At 40.9% G+C, this 21,994-nt stretch overlaps 1 protein-coding gene across 14 annotated transcripts in view; it reads left to right on the top strand.

Annotated features, from left to right (window-relative positions):
* The window catches only part of UBAP2 (ubiquitin associated protein 2), a 104,015-nt gene that overhangs the window by 27,653 nt on the left and 54,368 nt on the right, over window positions 1-21,994 (top strand). For 9 of the 14 annotated variants that reach the window (XM_057408163.1, XM_057408167.1, XM_057408166.1 and 6 more), the window contains 6 exons: window positions 1,606-1,716; window positions 8,801-8,954; window positions 11,354-11,431; window positions 18,942-18,996; window positions 19,806-19,931; window positions 20,220-20,323. In XM_057408163.1, the coding sequence (XP_057264146.1) occupies window positions 1,606-1,716; window positions 8,801-8,954; window positions 11,354-11,431; window positions 18,942-18,996; window positions 19,806-19,931; window positions 20,220-20,323 (628 nt within the window). The remainder of the gene's footprint in view (window positions 1-1,605; window positions 1,717-8,800; window positions 8,955-11,353; window positions 11,432-18,941; window positions 18,997-19,805; window positions 19,932-20,219; window positions 20,324-21,994) is intronic. The other 5 variants (XM_057408173.1, XM_057408172.1, XM_057408171.1 and 2 more) reach the window with 2 other exon arrangements.

Below are 21,994 nucleotides of genomic sequence, written 5' to 3'. Positions count from 1 at the left end.
GCCTGCAGTAAGGTGCTCCAAAGGTGGCTTATATTTTGGAGCGTCTGTTTCTGACTTAGATGAAACCTTTTTCAGAAGGCTATAAGTTTAAATGTGAAAAGGTGCTTTTTATTGCACTGTAAAGTCTGTTTACAAGAAACTGTGGTTCTACACCTCTGGCTGTATAGTTATGTTGGCGTATTTTCCTTTGGTAGGCAAGCCTTTAATCCCGAACTCACCTGTGCTGATGTCTCTTCCAGACTGTATCTCTGCAGTATGGGCCTGATGCCTAATGACTGTCAGAATAAAGAGTGCATTCAGCTTGTCCACATGTACTTGGATGTGGGAAAAATGTCACCTGTGTAAACTGGGTTTACAAGTATTTTGGGTGTTTTTCAGGAAAAGTAAAAATCTAATCATGGCTTGAAGGTGAAGTGTTTTTAAAAAAAAAAAGATAATTACCTCCCAGATCTGTGTCCATTAAAATATACAATTACACTGTTAAAATTAAATCTTATACTGTTTCCTCTATCATGTTGAGTTTTGGGTGAAATTCTCAAGTTTCCATTACCCAGTTATAGCTGAGCACATTAACTCAAGTGGTAGTGAGACTCTGGGTCTGTGTTCTGTTGTGGGTGCTGGTGATTTTGTCTTAGTGAACACATGATAGCTCATAAAGAACCTAGAAGTACACCAGGAAGGAGAGAAGAATTAGTGTGAATGCTTTAATGCACCAGAGGAGCAGGTTTTGTGATTTCTTTCCCTTTTTAAACCCCCCTGTGAAACATTATTAAGTGCTTTTCATCGTCGTTGTTATAAGTTTGCTCTGTTACTGTGCCAAAAGTGAAGTCTTGTACTTCCCGAAACCGAAGGACAGTCATCAGTAGTGCCTGTAGCTCTGCTGGTGGGAAGCATACAAGTTGAGTTTTGCATAGGAAATACCCAGTATTTTATATTTTGCATATATGTATTTCTAGATTATGTAAATTCTTTTTATTTGGGTAAAATTGCTGGATGTTCCATGAAAAGACTGATTATTTACATCCCACACTCCTCAGGATGTGCACTGCAGGTCCATGGAGCGTAATTCGGTACTACGTCTCCTTAAGCAGCCTTATGCTACTTACGCCTTTTGTGTGTCTTTATGGTGAAATGAATTGAGAGAGCTGATCTGGCTGAAAAATAAGCTTTTTCTTATCTAACTTCCTGATTTTTTTCCTGATGGATCTGTTCTCTGCTATGGCTTACCTTATATTTGTTCTCATGCAGTGGGGTGGGGTAAAGAGGAGGATGCTTGATGAGGAAGGAGAGGGGATAGTTCTGGTGCTGTCCTGGTCTTTTATATCTTTACTCTCATATACTACTGTATCTGGAGTGATGGCATTTGCTGTAAGCAGAATATAAAAAAAAATGGATGTGCATGATTACCATTTAAATTGTGTTTCATCCTGTCTCTTGTCTGTATCACAAGCAGATCTGTAAAAGGCAGATAACTTTATTTAGAATTTTAGTTTGCTCTGATACAGTAGCTAAGTTTCTTCTTAGACTCCGTGGTGGTACTAGCTAATGCTTATTTTCTTATGATGATAATTCAGATATTTTAACCTGTCTGACTTTTAATACCAGCTTATGGAAGTGACGGGGAAAAACCAGGATGAGTGCATAGTGGCGCTACATGACTGTAATGGGGATGTGAACAGAGCAATCAACATACTGCTGGAAGGAAGTTCAGACACGGTAAGTTTTTACTTTCATATTATATCACTTTGTTTGCTGTATCTTTTAATTCTAAGAATGATAAAATCAAAGAATTGTTTGGGAACCATATAATTCCAACCCTGCCACAGGCAGGGACACCTTCCACTGGACCAGGTTGCTCCAAGCCCTGTCCAACCTAGCCTTGAAAACTGGCAGGGATGGAGCAGCCACAGCTTCCCTGGGCAACCTGCACCAGTGCCTCATCACCCTCACAGGAGAGAATTTCTTCCTAATATCTAATCTATATCTCTCTTCTGCCAGTTTAAAGCCATTCCCCCTTGTCTTGTCACTACATGCCCTTGTCAAAAGTCCCTCTCCAGGTTTCTTGTAACCCCCTTTAGGCACTGGGAACTGCTCCAAGGTCTTCCTGGAGCCCTCTTTTCTCCAAGCTGAGCAAGACCAACTCTCTCAGCCTGCTTTCATAGCAGAGCTGCTCCAGGCCTCTGATCATCTTCATGGCACACACTGCTGGGTCATGCTGAGCTTCTCATCAACCAACACCTCTATCTCCTTCTCTTCAGGGCTGCTCTCAGTTCATTCTTTGTCCAGCCTGTAGCTGTGCTTCAGATTGCACCAAACCTGGTGCAGGACCTAGCACTTGACCTTGTTGAACTTTATGGGGTTTGCACAGGCCCACCTCTACAGCCCGTCCAGGTCCCCCTGGATGGCAGCCCTTCCCTCCAGCATGTTGACTGCGCCACACAGCTTGGTGTTGTCAGCTGACTTGATGAGAGTGCATCAATCACGCTGTCCATGTCACCAACGAAGTTGAACAGGATTGGTCCCAACGCTGATCCTTGAGGGACACCACTCAACAGTGGTCTCCAGCTGGACACTGAGCCATTGACCGCAACTCTCTGAGTGCAGCCATCCAGCCAGTTCCTTATCCAGCAAGTGGTTTAACCGTCAAATCCACACCTCTCCAGTTTAGAGACAAGGACGTTATGTGGGACAGTGTCAAATGCCTTGCACGAGCCCAAGTAGAAGTTGCTCTTCCCTTATCCACCAATTCCATGGCCCCATCATAGAAGGCCACCAAATTTGTCAGGCATGATTTTCCCTTGTGAAGCCATACTGGCTGTCACTGACCAGCCCATTATTGTCTTTGTGCCTTAACATAGATTCCAGGAGGATCTGCTCCATTATATTGCTGGGTGCTGAGGTGAGACTGACTGGCCTGTAGTTCCTGGGTCTTCCTTGTTTCCCTTTTTACAAACAGGGATTATAATTCCCTAATTCCAGTGAGGAGAAACTTCACCAGACTGCCACAACTTCCAAGGTACGATGGATAATGGCATAGCAACTTCATCCACCAGTTTCCCCAGGCCCTACATCTTGTCAGGTCCCATGGACTTTAGCACCTTCAGGTTTGGGGTGGTTGGAGTTCCCCATGAAGACCAGGGCTTGTGAATGTGAGGCTGATGCTATCTGTCTATAAAGGCTTTATCCTCATGGTCTTCCTGTTCAGGTTGCCTGAACAGACCCCCACTATAATGTCCCCTTGTCCCTGCTCTTCCTTTAATCTTGACCCATAAGCTCTGTCAGTTGGCTCACCATCCATCCCTGGTCAGAACTCCATGCACTCCAGTGGGTTGTTGACGTAGAAGGTGACACCCCTTCCTTATCTAGCCAGCCTGTTCTTCTTGAAGAGCCTGTATCCTTCCATTCCAACACTCCATTCATAGCAGGTGTCCCACCACATCTCTGTGATGCCAGTAAGATCACAGCTATGCAGGTGTGCACATGTCTCTAACTCCTCTTGTTTATTGCCTATGCTACATATGTTTGCAGGGAGGCATTTAGGTTGGGCCCCCAAAGCTGACTTGCTGGCTGGATTAGCAGGAATTCCTTTGTGCTGCTTTTCAGGTGCTCTCCTGCTGACCTGCGATCTCTCTTGAGGCTCTGGGCATCTGTTGCTGGCACTTGCATCTGACTGACAGGAGTGGGATGCATTGGGGTTCCCCTCCCCTTAGTACTTTAGGTTAAAGCCTTCTCCACCAGCTTGGCAGACCTGTGACCAAAGATGATCCTCCCTTTCTCTGACAGGTCTCCATCAGTCCCCAGCAGACCAGGTTTCTCAAAGCAAGTTGCATGGTCTCCCTGGCTGTGTTATCAGTCCCACAGCCATCTGTTGATTCATCAGATTTGACTGGCACTTTCAAACCCATTCCCTTTGACGGAGAGAATTGATGGAAAAACTACCTGGGCTCAAGAGTCCTTTATGCTGTCCCCAGCGCTCTGTAATCCTTCTTGTTAGTCTTCATACTGCTCCTGGCTGTATATATTGTGCCCACATGAACAGCAGTGGGTAATAGTGTTATGAGACTTGGTAGCCTCTCAGTGACAAGCGATTGGGAAAGTCGTTTCAGAAGCTTTTGATTTCTATGTCTCAATTGAAATTCTTTTGAAGGAAATGGAGACAGGGCAGTTTCTCTTCTCTAAGCATACCCCAGGGTAGGCTGAACCTTGAAAATGTTGTGGGTGTTCAACTGGTCTCTTGCACATTCCTCTGGCTTTCACTTACATGCAGCAATTCTAACTCAGCCATGTAACTCAGTGCTCTTATCAGACACAGGCCTGTTTTTGCTGCAGTATTTGTATTTACTCTGTAGCACCTCCACAACCCTGAAGCCTGAGACTAAGTGCTTGCCACAAAGGGCAGTCTTTATAAGCCTAAAGGCGAGGCAGGTATTTTAAGTCACGTAACTTCTGTAGGTGAGCATTGTCAGTATTGAAGTTGGAGGAGGTTTCCACGTCTGAAGGTTGCATTGACAGCATTACTGATGGCAGAATAGGATACAGCAAGTAGTTGGTTCTTTCACTGTGGTGCTCATTTGCATGACTTCATCGAAAAACAAAGAGAAGACTAAACAATGTGTATATAACAACAAATAATGTCGCTTCAGATGTTGAACAGAGCAGTTTTTTATGCCAAGAGATATCAGGAAAATATGTCTTGCTGTGGTTGAAGTTTTTGCTGGAGGGACTTCTTACACTTATCTGAGGCAGTAAACTAGATTCCATTTCATCTAAATTGGGAAAACCTGGACTTCCTTTCTTTAATGCTGAACATTCGGTTATTTCCTGTGATTTGTGAGGATATGTATCCTGGCTTATTGTTAATGAGGAAACTCACCCCACACATACTCTAGGACACATACCATTCTGACTGAGGGGACTTTCTTTTCTATCCCTTTTTCATTTTTCAGAGTTGAGGTCATCTAAAGCGCCTAAGTCTGTAATACTGAGTGAAGTGGTGAGCTGGGAGTAGTAGAGCATCTCTCCTTGATTAAGTCTGTCTTGGTAATATACTGGTTTTGTGCTCTCTTGTACTTCTTGTATGTGTCATTTTGTAGTTTAAAATAGTTTCCTGGTTGATAGAGAATGTTAAATGCTTTCTTACTTTAGCCGGTTGTGATAAATGATCATGACATGAAAGAAACTTCCCAAATTCTTTTGCCATTAGAAGCAGCATGTGCATATGTTCTGCTTGTCAAAATGCCAAGTCCCTCTGAACCCACTGCTGTCTGTAGACAAAGTGCAACTTGGAAACAAATACACAGAACTTAAAGGGCTTAAGGAGGAAGGTGTATTAGTTGAGAAGGAGGAAGGAGTTTTAATTCAAGGGCATGAAGAAATTTGTTCTTCATGGAGATTTATGGGCCTCCAGTTCAAAGGGTTTGTTTTAAGGCTATTATATTTCAGAACAATGCAACTGTGGATTTGATGTGAAGTTGAAAGTAGAGGTACTACTAGTTCTAAATGAAGATTCACTAATTTTTTCCTTGTTTCACTCTGCTTTGATGACCTAGAAGTTTTTTGGGAGGAGGGGGTTTGTTTTTGTTTGCTTGAGTTTTTTTGGTGTTTCTTTTGGTAGTATTTTTTGTGTTGTTTGGTTTTTGTTTTTGTTTTTTAAAAAACCCTCAGTTGAAAGAAGTTGTGCCTGTCTAATTTGAGGAATTAGAAGAGCAAGGAGGGATAGATAGAATGTCTATAATTTCGTGGCTTTATGCTGTGTGACTTAGTCTTTAGGAAGACTTTTCACTTGCAGTTGTGAGAATCTGGCTATGAAAAAGAGAGAGGCTTGTGGATGAGAGTAGAGCAGGACATGTTTCTTTGCCCAGGATTTCTATTCATCTAACTTCCTACAAGTGTAAGATCCATTTTATGCTCAACAATGTTTTCCTTCCTAAAACTTTGAAGATAGAACAAAGGGAACCTTTCAGATTATTCTTCTTTCCGTTTAAGATGAGTCCTGCAAGGCAGCTTCTGTTACATGTTTTCAGAGGTCAGGCTCAGAACTGTCAGTTGCCTCAGGCATCCTCAACTGAAATTGTAATCAGTTAGCTTACAAAAACAGGCAGCTTCAGTAGTCTGTGATGGATTCCCATGCCCAGAGGTAGTACCATCCTCTATCTTAAAGCATGTGTCTGATTTCTCAAGTCTTTCCTCAAACTATATTGTTGGAAAACATGGGTCTGATGCTTTTCATAGTCATCCTTTTGCTAATTCTTCCTGTGTCATGTAAGAACTTACCAGGGAGAGGCTGCTGCTTCTTAAGTTTTTCAGGATCATCCAGTTTGGGGTATTTTTTTAAATTGTCAGAGATCTCTGGGCACCATGCCCATCGTTGAGCTACTAGTGCATTCTGAGCTATATAGATGCTTCTTAAGTTGTCAGTGCAGTTACTTGTCTTCCTGTAAAGTGTTTCTAAAGCTCTAGTATTGATTTACTGTTACACAGTTTTGTTACAGCAGTTACGCAGGTGAAGCCATGTGATAGTGACTGGAGGAAAGTTTTTCTGTACACAAATAACATGGTGTTGCTCAAACTCGTAATTTTATACTTTAATCCATGCTCTCTGCAGTTCTCCTAAGTTGGTGCTGTCGTCTTCTGTCGCAGAGATGAAATTGAAAAGGACTTCAGCCTTCATTCTCACCTGGACCGTATCAAAAAATAAGAGAGAGTGACCATTCTGTTAGAACTTACCCTTTCAAAGGATAGAACCATAGAATAGTTAGGGTTGGAAAGGACCTTAAGATCACCTAATTCCAACCCCCCTGCCATGGGCAAGAACACCTCACACTAAACCATGTCACCCAAGGCTCTGTCCAACCTGGCCTTGACCACCGCCGGGGATGGAGCATTCACAACTTCCCTGGGCAACCCATTCCAGTGCCTCACCACCCTTATGGTAAAGAACTTCCTCCTTATATCCAATCTAAACTTCCCCTGTTTAAGTTTTAACCCGTTACTCCTTGTCCTGTCACTACAGTCCCTAATGAAGAGTTCCTTCCCAGCATCCCTATAGGCCCCCTTCAGATACTGGAAGGCTGCTATGAGGTCTCCATGCAGCCTTCTCTTCTCCAGGCTGAACAGCCCCAACTTCCTCAGCCTGTCTTCATACAGGAGGTGCTCCAGTCCCCTGATCATCCTCGTGGCCTCCTCTGGACTTGTTCCAACAGTTCCATGTCCTTTTTATGTTGAGGACACCAGAACTGCACACAATACTCCAAGTGAGTTCTCACGAGAGCAGAGCAGAGGGGCAGGATCACCTCCTTCGACCTGCTGGTCACGCTCCTTTTGATGCAGCCCAGGATACGGTTGATTTCTGGGCTGCGAGCGCACACTGAAGCCGGCTCATGTTCATTGTCTCATCCACCAACACCCCGAGTCCTTCTCCGCAGGGCTGCTCTGAATCTCTTCTCTGCCCAGCCTGTAGCTGTGCCTGGGATTGCTCTGACCCAGGTGTAGGACCTTGCACTTGGTATGGGTAAATGAATGCATGGTTAAATGGATACAGTGAAACACTGAGTTTATACTTATAAACTGATTTGTTACATGCTTTCCCCATAGCATTACTTTTCTTCATTCTGGGCACCTTGGACTAGCTGGTCATTGCCTAGCTTGTGAGGACTTCTGAGTTGCTGTTGTCTGAATTGAGAGGAGGTAGGATGGGACCTAAAAGTACTGATAGCCAGCCTTTTTTGTATGTTGGAGGTGCCTGTCAGAATTAATATTTTTAGTGATTCAAAGTTGATGTCTGCTTACTTTCATATGCAAATTTCCTGCTTAAATACTTTAGTAAGATTATAAGCTCACAGAGTGGGGATAGACATATAAACCTGTCTGCCATCTTAAAAGTTTAGAAATAATAGTTTTCTTAGCTTTGCAGCTGTTGCTCAACGGACAAGCTGTGCAACTGCATCATATATGGGATGCAGTGCTACTCTTAGCAAGTGTTCTAGTCATTTTATTTTCAACTCCTACAGATTCTCTTACGGAGTCTAAATGATCCCTGAATTTATTTTAAAGACAGTGTTTAATGTTAGAGGTGAAGCCTGGTTTCTGGAACTTGGTCCCTTGTCTCCTTTAGACATAACTTTTCCTGTGTGTGATAAGCTGTAGCTGCTATGGCTGGATGACTTATCTTTGTCCCAGTTTTCCCAAGTTGTTGCTCTGCCATTCTGTTTCCTGGTACTTGAATTCTTGTATGTCTGGATAATGTTTTTTCTTCTCCCACCCTTAGGCCACATACTTGTCAGTCTCTTGTTCAGCGATGCTTATGAGCATTTTTTCATTTCCTTGAGAGAAGATAAATCTGTGCATGCTCCCTTGCTAGGTTTATGGAGGTAGTTGAGAGGGAAACTGTTGCTTGCTTTGCAGGTTTTGTAGGCTGTGGGTGTATCTAGGCTTCCTTGAACAACTTTCTTGAACTAGTAAAAGTCCATTATAGCCAGAAATATTTGAGATCCCCTCATTCTGTAAGACAGGCCAACTTGTTACTTTCTCTTCTGTTCCCAAAAGCACAGCCCATTTTTTTTTCCAGTTCTATCAATGAAGTTTGAAAATTATTACATACATGATCTTATGGAAATTCCTGTTGTTTTGTTTTTTTTTGTTTTTTTTTTTTTTTTTTTTTTTTTGTTTTGGGGTTTTTTTTTTGGTTGTTTGTTTTGTTTTTTTTTTTTTTCAATAACTTAAGGGGTATGAGGTGGAATTGCAGATTGAGAGCGGTCTCTTCCTTTTGACTTTTGTTTCTAATTCTGTTCTACCAAAATAGACTTCCTGGGAGACTGTAGGGGGAAAGAAGAAAAGCCTTGGAAAGGAAAGTTCAGAAAACAAAGAGAACAGAGAAAAGCGAGGGGACAGAGAAGTGAGTCGTGGACGGGGAAGCTCAAACAGACGGGGAAGAGGAGGCAGCCGTGGCCGAGAGTGTACGTACAGGTGTTCATTCCTAAAGATTCAAACACTTTTCTGGTGGCTGAAACTGGCTGAGTTAGTAACGAATGCTTAATGGAATAAAGTCTGTCCAAGCTACAGCTCAGTACTGAGGGGATCATAACTTGTGCAACAGGTATGCTTGGTATATGTCTCTTTGTTTGGAGATGGTCTGTGCTGGTGCAGAGACGCTTCATTTAATTGAGATTTCTGTCCTTTTTACAGTAATTGATCTTCTACAAATTCCTATTCTTTAAGATTTAAAATAGAGTCTTTGTAAGACTCCTTAAAAGCAAGTATGCTCCTGCACAGCTGATACACTTGTTTCTTTTAATGAAAAAAATTATCTGGCTTTGACTCCATCTCCTTTTATGAGTGGGAGAACCTGAAGATGTTCTCATCTTAGAATCATAGAATAGTTAGGGTTGGAAAGGACCTTAAGATCATCTAGTTCCAACCCCCCTGCCATGGGCAGGGAAACCTCCCATTAAACCGTGTCACCCAAGGCTCTGTCCAACCTGGCCTTGAACACTGCCAGGGATGGAACATTCACAACTTCCCTGGGCAACCCATTCCAGTGCCTCAGCACCCTTACAGTAAAGAACTTCCTCCTTATATCCAATCTAAACTTCCCCTGTTTAAGTTTTAACCCTTCACCCCTTGTCCTGTCACTACAGTCCCTAATGAAGAGTCCCTCCCCAGCATCCCTATAGGTCCCCTTCAGATACTGGAAGGCTGCTATGAGGTCTCCACGCAGCCTTCTCTTCTTCAGGCTGAACAGCCCCAACTTCCTCAGCCTGTCTTCATAAGGGGGGTGCTCCAGTCCCCTGATCATCCTTGTGGGCCTCCTCTGGACTTGTTCCAACAGTTCCATGTCCTTTTTATGTTGAGGACACCAGAACTGCACACAATACTCCAGGTGAGGTCTCACGAGAGCAGAGCAGAGGGGCAGGATCACCTCCTTCGACCTGCTGGTCACGCTCCTTTTGATGCAGCCCAGGATACGGTTGGTTTCTGATCTGTGAGCGCACACTGAAGCAGGCTCATGTTCATTTTCTCATCGACCAACACCCCCAAGTCCTTCTCCACAGGGCTGCTCTGAATCTCTTCTCTAAGAGACACAGATAATATCTTCTCATAAGGGGAATTAAAAGACTGGGATCATTATTAATATCCAGTGTATATTACTCATATAAGCCGACCAAAAGGTGAGTTTCTACAACAGGGAAAATTCTTTGTGAGTTGAAACATTTAAAATTTGGTACAGTCTATACAGTTGCAATAATACATCACAGAAAAGCAAACCGATGTTTCCAAGTTAGGTAGAATCACATTAGACTACCATTGGATGCAGGCTTTTTTTTCCCCTTACTTTTTATCAGCAGCATCAAAGTCATACACACTGCCTTTATAGGCTGTACAAAACACTGATAGATGAGCAAAAGAACTGGAATGAAAACAGTATGTTTAGCATTTTGCTTAAAAGCAGGAAAAATGTTTACAATATTATCCAACTCTTCTAATTCGTTACTGGAATGTTTTCAGATATTGTGCCAGTGAAGATGTTTTGCATCTTTGTAGGAAAGAGTAATGTCATGTTGGCAAAAAATATTAGTAAGAGTTGGGCTGTACTTACAACAAATTGAAACTGGATCCATCAAAATAAGAGTGACAGGCAAAATTTGAATTAAAAGTTTTCGAGATGGTTATCAAACCTTCCCAGCTTTATATCCAAGCATTAGTGATTTTGTTTTATTTCCTGTCATTTGGAGAAGTTGTGCAGCACAAAATCTCAGCAGTGTTTTAAATGGCCAGTCATTTTTTTATGTAATTTTTTTTTTTTCTTCAAGGAGACAGCCATCTCTCAGAGTGTTTCCTTGGGAGTTTTTTTCACAAAATATTTAAGTTGCAGTGCTCTTCTAATGCTTCACCTTCACTCATACCTCTGATTTAAATATAGAGGAGAGTTTCTTTAAGTTTCCCTGGTTGTACAGAGGTGTGAGAAGAGCTGTTTTCCTGGTTATCCTTTATTCTTTCACTGTTGTCACCAGTGTATTATCAAGAAAGAACAGTCTGAAGCAGCTTTATTTTCTACCTCCTGAAAGAGGTGAGACATAATTAAATAATGTAGTCTCCAGTAGTCTTCAAAACACTGTCCCCCTTCCATCCCCTGATGTGTGTCTTCTGAGGGACGTTTTCCTCTTATTAGATACTTTGCTTTCTAATTGTCCAGTGCAAAGTAAATATAACTTGCTAGGCCCCGAAAGAAGAGGGCTGACTGAGATCTGTTGAACAGCCCACTTTAAAGTCTTGCCTTTCCTTTTGCGGTACAGATGGCTATATTGTCTCATGGATAAGTCTCTAAAGTTTCTTTTAAGCTGTCCTCTCTCCACAGTAAGAGCTGAAGAAAATGGAGTGGACAACAGTCAAGGAGACAGGCCTTCAGACCGTGGGAAGCGTGGCCGTGGGAGAGGTAAGATTGGTGGTACTGGTGTGGGACTGGCACTGACTGGAACTCTCTGATTTATTTCTCTAAATACTTCTTTTTAAGCATTTGTTAGTTATCCTTTACTTCCATAAGCACTTCACCCACCTTTAATTTAGATGCATCCTCCTCTGTTACTCCTTGTCATGTCTTGGTCTCAGACCAACTTAAAACAATTGACCCAAATAACCTTTAGGGTAGTTTCCTGTGTAGCAGGCTGGTGTACTTTGGTTATGGAGAGCTGTTTTCCCAGACTGACTCACAACAGCCTCCTCTGAGTGGGAGTGCGCTGGGTTCCTCAGGATGTTCTCTGGCAGCAGGAGAGTGCAAGATTCCATCTGTAGGGCACTTTGGAAGGGACTTGATGTGTATTTGTGCTGTTTCTTTGAGGTGGATATGGTTGTCAGGCTTGCCTTCTGCTTTTGGTAGCCAGTCAGAGAAAGCACAAGCCACCTTAGAGACTTTTTTGTAAGAAGGAGTTTGGCATGGAAGAGGTGGTATGGAGAAGCGTGGAAAGAGAATACTGTGGAATATTGGGTACAACTCTGATCCTATCCTGCAAAAGGTACAGGAAAGGTGTTGATAATGGATTTGATGTGCAATCAAGGGGCGTGTAGTTGGTTTGGTTTTTTAAAGGTTTGAGTGGAAAGAGGATTGTTTCTTCTTAGAGCAGGAAGAATGAGTTGAATAATCTATGTACAGTGCAGATTGTGTGGGGAAGTGGGTATTAACTGAGTTAAGTTGATAAAGTGCTGTCATGGTTTAAACCCAGTCAGGCAACTTGTTCACTCACTCCTCCCCTTCTTTCCCTTCCCCTACTCCCGGAGGGACGGAGAGGAGAATCGAAAAGAATGCAACTCCCACGGGTTGAGATAAGAACAGTTTAGTAACTAGGGTATAACACAGATCACTACTGCTACGACCAATGATAATAATGATAAAGGAAATAACAGGGGAAGAGAATACAACACCTCACCACCAGCTGACCAGTAACTCTGTAACGGTGGTTAGTGTGCATAGCATTACTGTATATCTCTACCAAATATTTCAGACATTCATGTGAGCAAAGTGTCTTAATGAAGTGTCTGTGATAAACCTGTTTGAACAACTTCAGGATCGTTACATTACAAGTGTGTGTATTCCATGGCAGGAAGTACCTAATTTAATTTTATAACACAAGCTCTTGAAAACTGCAGGGAGTTGTGTAAAACTTTATAATTCCCTTTTCAGTATTTCAGGTATGCATGACCTGCTTTATTTGCCTATTATTAGGAATAATAAAAGTTTCCTGCTGTTTAATTCAGCAGTCTTTCTTTTCTGTTACTCAGAATAGACAAATAGATAAATAGCTGAAAGTAAACAGATTGCTGGTAATCACCACGGAACCTTTTTTTTAGAAATGCTTCATGCAGAATATGTGTGTAGTAATCTAGGCATTAGATATGAAATTAGGGGTCAGCTAATTATCTGAGCAGTGCATTGTTTCTGTTGTAAGCTACCTTCTCAAGTTGGAGCAATGTTACTGGTTGTTTTCTAGGGGAAGGTACTGGGCCATTGTATTACTGCTTCATTGTAGAGCATCCTAATTCTAAGAAATTATATGCATTGCAAATACCCGAAATGGGATGAACACTGAGATGATAATGTGCTGCTTACTGAGGGGGAAAATCCCCAGTACTGAGCATTTCAGCCTTGGTGCTGTAGGCACTAATTTGGTTTTTGAGAAGATCATCTGTTAACAGCTGTGTGGCATTCCTTGCAACTTTATAGGATAGTAGGTATACAGTGTACAAACACCACTTGTTGCTGGTATGCAGAAGGTCAGGGATTTGAAATAGATACACATTACTGACTGATTAACAGAAAGAAAAAATGCATCACAGGATATGTTTCAGGACGCATCCCAGCTGGAATTGCTCTGCCTTTAATTTTTGCTTGCCGCTGAGGGTGTAAACTTTGGCTTGGAAAACAGTCAAGGGATTTCTTTTTTTTTTTTTTTTTTTTAAAGATGGCCATCTCATTTGTCTTTCTTTTCATAACTGAATTTCTTGATTGAAGTTAATTTACATGTAAAAATACTATAATGGTGATAAACATAATCACTTTGATGAAATTACTGTTTGTGTGTCAGTATTGCAAGGAGTTGTAACCATCTGGAATGGAATCTCTTGAAGGAATTAGAGGAACATGGTTATGTCTTTAAGACAGTCAGCTCTAGAAATGTTTCCTCATGTGTTTTAATCAGCTGCAGTGTTTTATGCAAATTGACAAACTTTATAGGCACTTTGGGGGGGGGGGTGTTGGATCAGGGGAGGGCGATTGTGCTGCTTTTTTTTTTTTTACTGTTCTCATATCTTCAATTTTAAGTGTAGGTCTGGTCCTCCCACTGTCCTCCACCCAATATTGGAAAGGATGCGATAGAGCTAGAAAAGGCTTTCGGAGCTACTGGGGTATTGGGAAGGCTCTTGTGGGGTGTGAGGAACAAACAGAGAGGGCCTTGTCCACCTGCAAAAGAGAGGGGCTGAGTAGATGTATGGTAGAGATCTGTAAAATTTGTGTGGAGACGATTCTGTGGGGAAATCAAATGATCACTCCAACCAAGTATGCAAATGAGAGAATATTAAATGAAATCAGTAGATCACAGGTTCACAACAGACCAAGGTGGTTCTTCTGACACTAAGAAGAACTAACATTCTTCCTTAGTCAACCTAAGGAACTCCTTTCAAGAAGATTAGGCGGGTACTGAAAACTTGCCCACAGAGAGACTTGGCAATTTTATCCTAAAAAAAAAACACAGAGCAGGAAAAGGAAAAACCAGTGAGCATTTTTGATGTCATAAGTTATCTTTGGCTGAGGAAGTCTGAGCTACAAATAGGTGTAGACCAGGAGAGTGTCCAGAGAAACTGCACTGTGGTTACAGTTTGCATGTTCTTCCCTAGATATCTCCTTGACCATAGCTGATAATGGGATATCAGGTGGATGAACTTTTGGTCTTCATTCAGTATAGAAATTGTTACAAACTCAAGTGTAGCTATCTTTCTGATTTGCAAAGTGAAAATGGATTTGTTGCTTTTACTTCTGTTCCTCTATTCACCTCTTCATCATTCTTCCAAAAGCAACATGAATATGTCATAAATGTGAATGCTGACAGGGAAATTTTTTCTAGAGAAACAGAAATAAAAATCAATGGGAAAACCATTCTGTTTTAATTTTGGACTTAAACAGCATGATAAGCCTTTAAACTCATTTCCTGCTGGCTATATAAGAAAGCAAAACAGCTTAAGCTTTTGTGAATGTTTGTAAAACCCAACTTGTACTCTTGTTTTTTTTTGTTGTTTAACTTTCCTAGGTGAGTATGCTGTCCTTGAAAAAAAATGATATTCTATAATCAGAACTGCATGTTTAAACATTCTCTTGTTTCAAAAGCTTAGCCCAGTTGGCACAGGATATATTTTGGGTTTCCTTTGCCAGAACTAGTGAAGAGGATGTCTTTTTTTCAAGACCTCAATGTAGAGCGGACCTTCTGGAGATTAGTCGGAAGATTGTTTAGTTTTGCTGTAGTTGATTCTGCATTGGTTAGGAAACTATAATTGTTATTTTTTTAATTTTATTTTACTTACTTTTCTTTTAGATAAACCAGAATTTAGCTTTAATGTAAGTTATTTATTTTCTTTTAAACGTAACTTTAGAATTGAAAGTTATCAGCTTCAAAAAATGGTTATTAGAGTACATGCAGAATGTAAAGCTGATCCAATGCTTCTAGCTTTATTCTGACTAATAAGACAAAAGTGATTTGAATTTACTAAATATGTCTTTTTTGTTTCTGTAGTATGGAATACCTAGAATACAAATTTTCTGTACTTACTCACTTTATCTCTTCATAAGCCTTAAGCCCCTGGTTGATGTCTGCTGAGGATGGCTGGCTTTGCATTTCCAAAGCAGAGACCAGGGCTGTTCAGTAACTGTATAGTCAGAGATAAGCACAAATCTGGGGTGTTGCCTGCCCTTCCAGTCTGCATTTCCTTTTCCTTTCAGCTGTTCTTAGGCCTTTTTTTTAACCTCAGAGTGCTTTCATTTAATTTAAACCTGTCAGTGTGAAAATCTGAGCTTTGAAATAAAGCAGCTGTGTTGCAGTGGAAGGATTTAGATTTGCAAGCTTGGAAAACTAGATTTTCTACAGAGTAAGCTGTTAAATTCATGGGCTGGGGCCATCTGAATTGTAGTACTGCACACTTTTCTCATAGTCCTGTGTAGTGTGTGTTTGTTTTGGGGTTGTGAATGAGACAAACTCTTCTTTCTATGTACCAGGGTGAAGACTTGATTGTACGGTTGAGTGTTTTGAAATTCCCAGTGTGTTTTAGTGGAAACAGATAATCTTGCCACCTGCCTGAGTGGCAAGGAAGCGTTGACTTCTCCAGAATTTGCCCCAGAAAAGAAAAATGTAGATTCAGTAAGTGATGGCTAAGTCAGCTGAAGGAGATATGATGAAGAGCAGGAAAAGACCCCCAACAGTACACAGCTGAACTGTTACAGTGTTAAAGGAAACAAAAACACGTTTTAAATAGTTTTAAATTATATTGGTTAGGGACAGTAGCAAGAGTGTGTATCATAATCAACTTTAAACGTAGTTCCCTAGTCCTGGTTTCCTGGTACAGAAATGAGTAAGCAATACTGCCTTGGTACTTTAGGCTGTTTGTAGATCCAAGCATAAAGAAACATGAAGAAATGTTTTGAGAGTTTATATGAGGCAGAGCAGTACTTTTGTTCTTCGCCAGATGTCTGTCATTTGCTTTTGGGCTCCACATGCTGACTGATTGTAAGAAAATCTATTCTGTTAGACACTAGAAGATTTAGTAAGCTACTGCAAGTCACTTGCTCTCTTTTTGTGGATAGATAAATGTGTTGATAGAAGAATTGCTCCTGTGAATTAGCACAGGAATTTATTTTTTTTTAAGACATTGACTGTTGTGATCTAAACCATTTATACACATTTTTTTAGAGTGGTGTTTAAAGTTCACCTTTTACATTACGAGCATAAACCGACATTACTAGATTAGGTATAGAGAGCTAATCTCTCTCTGCCTAATGTGCTCCTCACTTAAAAGTCAGTTCTGCTTAGCTGTTTCTGGAATTTGCAGCTCCCAGTCAGACTTGTAACTGAGCTTGTCAAAAACTGTTGTTCTGTCTTCTGTGCATCGCTAGTAAATGGTGTTTAATGCTGTATTGATAGCTGTAGGAAGTAAATCTATTACACAGATGGCCTCTATATTGTACCCTAGTAAACTTGTTTAGCTGGTTCTACTCTTATAAAAATTATTTACTGGGCAGGAAGATAGTCTGGAGTGCAGTGGCTTCATGCATCTGAGAGCTATGACCCTGTTGTGCCATGTATCAGCTTCCCAGATTAGGGATTTTAGGTGGGCAAGGGAGAAAAGAGTGTATAATAGGTAGGCTGAGCAAGGAGTTTCAGAGGCTGAGTTACAATCAGTTGGGTATAGCGTGGTCTGGGGCACTGTTGTTTATGGCACGGCAAAGAGCATAGCTCCATGCATAGGCTTGGTAAAGAGGGATGATGATTGTGGGGTTGCAGCTGTTAACATTTTCCTAACCTCTGTCTTCTTTCCAACTGGTTGTATAAAGAGAGCAAAAGGAAGAGATAGCAGGTCTGGCCGAGTTCTTGTCCCACCAAAATACTGTGTATTGGTGGATGGAATATTTGCTCTCAAGGTTTCCATGGTTCCTCTGTAGCTAGCAGTTGTCACCTTTGTATAGAATACAAGTAAACTCTTCTTTCAAAATGTAGATTAAGCTGTCCTGCTGCTTGGATGCTTCTTGGAAATGTAGGTAGTAGACATTTTAGAGGTCCAGAAATACCTTTGAACGCTTGAACAGTGAACAAGGGCAAGAATGGGTGGTGAGGAGAGGGAAAGTCATGAAAATAGGAACTTCCTAAACTGATTTTACCATGTGCTGGAGCTACTAGTCTTATTCAGGTTATGTGGTCCCTGAAAATAAGGGGTAATTCCAAATTCAAACAGCCTTTCATGGGCAATTCTGATGTTTGGACAACCAGTGTATTGGTGGGTTAGGATTATAATTTTTGTGCTCTGGTAAACTTGTAGTTGTTCAGTGACTTATTATTACCACATACCTTTACTGTAAAAACAAACCACTTTGTTCTCAGTCTGCAGCTCTTCTTCCTGTTCTTGTGGTATAAAATCTCATTTACAGTCTTCCCCCTAAAAAAAATCCCAGCCAGAAAAGCCTCAGATATTGAGGTCTTAAAAAAGGAAAAGAAAAATTATGCAGAAATATCTGTGAAATAGTTTTTAACAGTTTATTTAGATATGTGCTTTATAAATGGGATTCATGCCTTGCTGGCAACCAAAATTGGAGGCAACAAATACTTGTTTTTGTTAAAATAGAAATTAATGTTCTTGTGAGTGATAACAAGGAAGTTGTTTGAGTAATTTGAATTGGTTAATTTTTGAGACAGTAACTATGATTAAAGGGAAATCAGAAGGTATGTGTGATACACAAGATGTTGAAAGTGCAGAGGGTGGGCTGAGTTAGACAAGGAAACGGAGTGTTTAACTTTCTCCTTTCAGACAAGGGGTGACAGGGAGTTTCTTGAGAGATCAGGGTACACAGGGAGGCTGGGATTCTAGAGCGTCTTAGGCAAGAGTGATAAAATAGAGACAAAATCTTGAGCAATGTGGTGATATACAGATAGCAGTCTCATGTGGAATGAGTCTCTAGATGAGTCTTTTCCTTGGCATTTGGATCTAGTTCGCTAGGCACAGGAAAGGTAGCAAAGGATTTGCAAGTCCTGTTAAAATGCATAGTTTTAAATGAACTGTTGCTTCCTTCCTATAGGGAAATCTGAGAAGTAAATGGTATTTAACTGTGGTAGATTTCTTCTTCAACCATAGTATTTGGACATGAAGTAAAAAGGACATGGAACTGTTGGAACAAGTCCAGAGAAGGGCCACGAGGATGATCAGGGGACTGGAGCACCGCCTGTATGAAGACAGGCTGAGAAAGTTGGGCCTGGAGAAGAGAAGGCTGCGTGGAGACCTCAGAGCAGCCTTCCAGTATCTGAAGGGGGCCTATAGGGATGCTGGGGAGGAACTCTTCATTAGAGACTGTAGTGACAGGACAAGGGGTAACGGGTTAAAACTTAAACAGGGGAAGTTTAGGTTGGATATAAGCAGGAAATTCTTTCCTGTTAGGGTGGTGAGGCACTGGAATGGGTTGCCCAGGGAGGTTGTGAATGCTCCATCCCTGGCAGTGTTCAAGGCCAGGTTGGACGAGGCCTTGGGTGATATGATTTAGCGTAAGGTGTCCCTGCGCACGGCAGGGGGGTTGGAACTGGGTGATCTTAAGGTCCTTTCCAACCCTAACAATTCTATGATTCTATGATTCTATTTTTTAATGTGCTAGACCAGTGATTGGTGGCTCCTCTGCTGTTGCTGTTAAATGATGTTTTCTCTCCTAGGGTTTGGACGTGGCAGAGGGAGAGGAGCGGGGAGGTTTTCAGCCCAAGGCATGGGGTAAGAAACATGCAGAGCACAGATTTTGGCAAGGATCAAACTCAGTAAAATATTAATTGACAGTATTGCCACTGTATGTATTAATGTTGCTGTATGTTTGATAAACAAGTATGGATGTAAAAATTCTCAAATGTGATTGATGATTAATGGATTATTTTTGTCTTATACTAGTATTTATGACTAGACACACCTACACAAACCTAATGTGTATTTATGCAGTGTTAATATCTCAGACTTGGAGGACCAGTTTGTACCTATCAGAAGCAGCCCCATAGTGCCTTGGAGGCTGCAAGTTCTCTGTGGTGCATATAGTCCTAGGTCAACTCAAAAAAATATTTGTTTCAGTGTAATGTAGAAGGTGGAAGTTGTATATAAAACCAGGAAGTCTAGCGATTATAAACTCTCCTATTTTGAGGTTTCATGCTTCTGTTGTTTGGACATATATGCGCCCTAAAACAGAATCAAAAGAAGTTACTTAGCCACTCTAAAGTTTGTTTTCAGTTTTGTTGGGATAATTTGCTTTATAGAAGTATAGCCTCCACTAGTTTCACTTAGTGTTTGCCTTGAATGTCATATGAAATGATTTCAGTGATGTAATTTCAGTAATTTCAGTGATGTCATGAGGAACAGAAGGCTAGTACTGTTTCTCTGATAATCCTTCTTCTTCGTATTGCAGATAATAAGATGGAAAGGGATTTTTCTTCAGTAATCCTTTTTCACCTTTTAGCTGCATCTGTGTGTTTTGGCATTGGTGTGAGGAGTGCATCCTGAAATAATCTTACTGATGTTCTGACTCCTGTCCTGCGCAGGTCTGGTGCTCTGAAAGGACATGATACTGGTTTCTCATCAGTCAGCCACCTGCTGAGAAACCATCAGCTGAGAGGGTCTTATCATTGTGCATATGAACTAAAGCTTTATAAGACTGGGAGGAGTAGGTATGCTGTTAACTGCTTTTTCAGGAATTGTTTTTTTGGTTCAGTTTCTCTACAGTAATATTTTTTTCCCCAGTCTCCTCACTTTTTTTCTCCTCTTCTTTTCTCTTTTCTCCCCCTTTTATCTGTCTGCTCATAGAGGAAAAAATTCTTTTGAAACCCAAACTACCAAGATAAATTATGTGGAAGTCAAGATGTTAAATCTGATACAACGTCAGCTAAAAATGATGACACTTGTGTTCATGAATGACCCATGTGTTCTCTTCCATTTCTTAACTTTTGAAACTCTAGGACATTTAATCCTGCAGACTATACGGAGTCTTCTGTCACTGATGGCTTTGGGACAAAATCAGAGATTTGGCAGACTGGTCACAATGATGCAGATGATGGAACTGGTAAGATGCTTCAAGAAGCGGAAGGATTGGAATGAAGAGCTTTAGCAAATTGCAATTAAAATAACCATTATGTTAGTTCCCTTAACTTCTGAAAATGTCAATACATCTCACGTCATACAGATATTAGTTCACTTTTATAGCTTAACTGCTACTAATGTGCAGAACATATGCTGTAGCCTGAGTGACTCTGTGGTTGGAATGAAGGGAAGGTAATTTCCAGTTCTTTTTGTTGTTTTAGTACTAATGATCCCTTGAGAGACAAAGGGATTTGAATTTTTGAAGAATTATTGAAAGAACCTGGTATGTGAAGAACTGTTGAGATATTTTAAGTAGTTCTTAAGAACTCACCTAAAGTAGTTAAGGAATATAAGTCCTACTAAAAGTGAGATTATGCAGTAGGGTGTGAATATCTAAGTAGAAGAAAAAAAAGAAAAGAAAAATTATTTACAAATATGAATCCACTCAGTGGCACTGGGATGGCTTTGGCAGCCCCAACTGTGCAACGCAGCAATGTAAAGATGTAAGACTCTGTGATGGAGGAGAGTTCCAAGATCTGACACCTTTGAAAAGAAGAATGATTAACTAAAGCACAAGTAGGCACTTGAATTGAAGCCAAAAGAGCAGTCTGCCTGTCTGAAGATAGAGGTATTCATGTGTTTCTGTGTGAAATATGTGCTCCCAGCTAAAGAGGCAGATGTAGTTTGGAAAGGAGCACTTAGCTCTCATCTCGTGGTGATTCAGAAATGAAGAATGTGAACTGCTTGTCTGTGGTTGGGAAAACAGGATACCTTGCTGCTTCCCATACTCAGTGACAGGAGATGAAGGCAAAGGAAATCCAGTGTCAGGATGGAGAAGTTCATGTACGTTATTGTCCATACTTGGGAACCACTGAGTGATAAGATATCTATATATATATATAGATAGATAGATATATATAGATAGATATATAGATATATATAATTTTTTTTTTAACCCCAGCGAAGGAGAGCTCTTCTTATCACTTAATTACTGAAGCCTATGCAGATGATGTTTTATTAATCCCTGTGTCAAGTGTGGAAGGAAAAGACTGATACTGGAGGCCAGGGTGTGCTCCATCGAGCTCTGCTGTGAGCTGCTTGTTATACAGCTTTCTAAACTTGATACAAGCCATTTTCCACCTACCCAGCAAAGGCAGGCTCAGAGTTTAGGAGAGGTTATTAGGAAGCTGTCTTGGCACTCCAAATGCTTTCTGTTCCAGTGTGGGAGAGTGGCACTGAGTATATTCATGGTTATCAAAAGGGAGTTCTTGGCAAATATGGCATCTTTCCAAGGAATTACTTTTGAAATTACTTGGGCTATAGTGCAAACAGAAATGCACCTTTTTCATGCTAGTTTTTCAAATAAGTTTATCAGATAATGAGTTAAAAGAGCACCTAATGGCTTGAAAATTCTCCTAGAATACTGATACTGTTATTTGCTATATGGAAGTGGAGGGCAGGGTATGTTGTCACAAGTATTGCAGGAGCAGTAAGGTTACCTAATTAAAAAAGGAAGACATACAGGAAAGGCATGAGGAGACTGGACCAGAGGTATAAAATTCACTGTCTAATTATTACTAAATGCAGCTGTGAGGCTGTGGCTTATGAATAACTTTAACTTGTGCTCCATTTCCCAAGTGAATTCAAATGCTTG

This window comes from Pezoporus wallicus, unplaced genomic scaffold (genome assembly GCF_028554395.1).
Source record: "Pezoporus wallicus isolate ANWC-B61680 ecotype Strahan unplaced genomic scaffold, APGP_CSIRO_Pwel_v1 contig_6996, whole genome shotgun sequence".
In the NCBI taxonomy this organism is placed as follows: Eukaryota; Metazoa; Chordata; class Aves; order Psittaciformes; family Psittacidae; genus Pezoporus; species Pezoporus wallicus.
The sequence above is the reverse complement of the archived record's forward strand: the minus strand, read 5'-3'. Positions and strand labels throughout refer to the sequence as shown.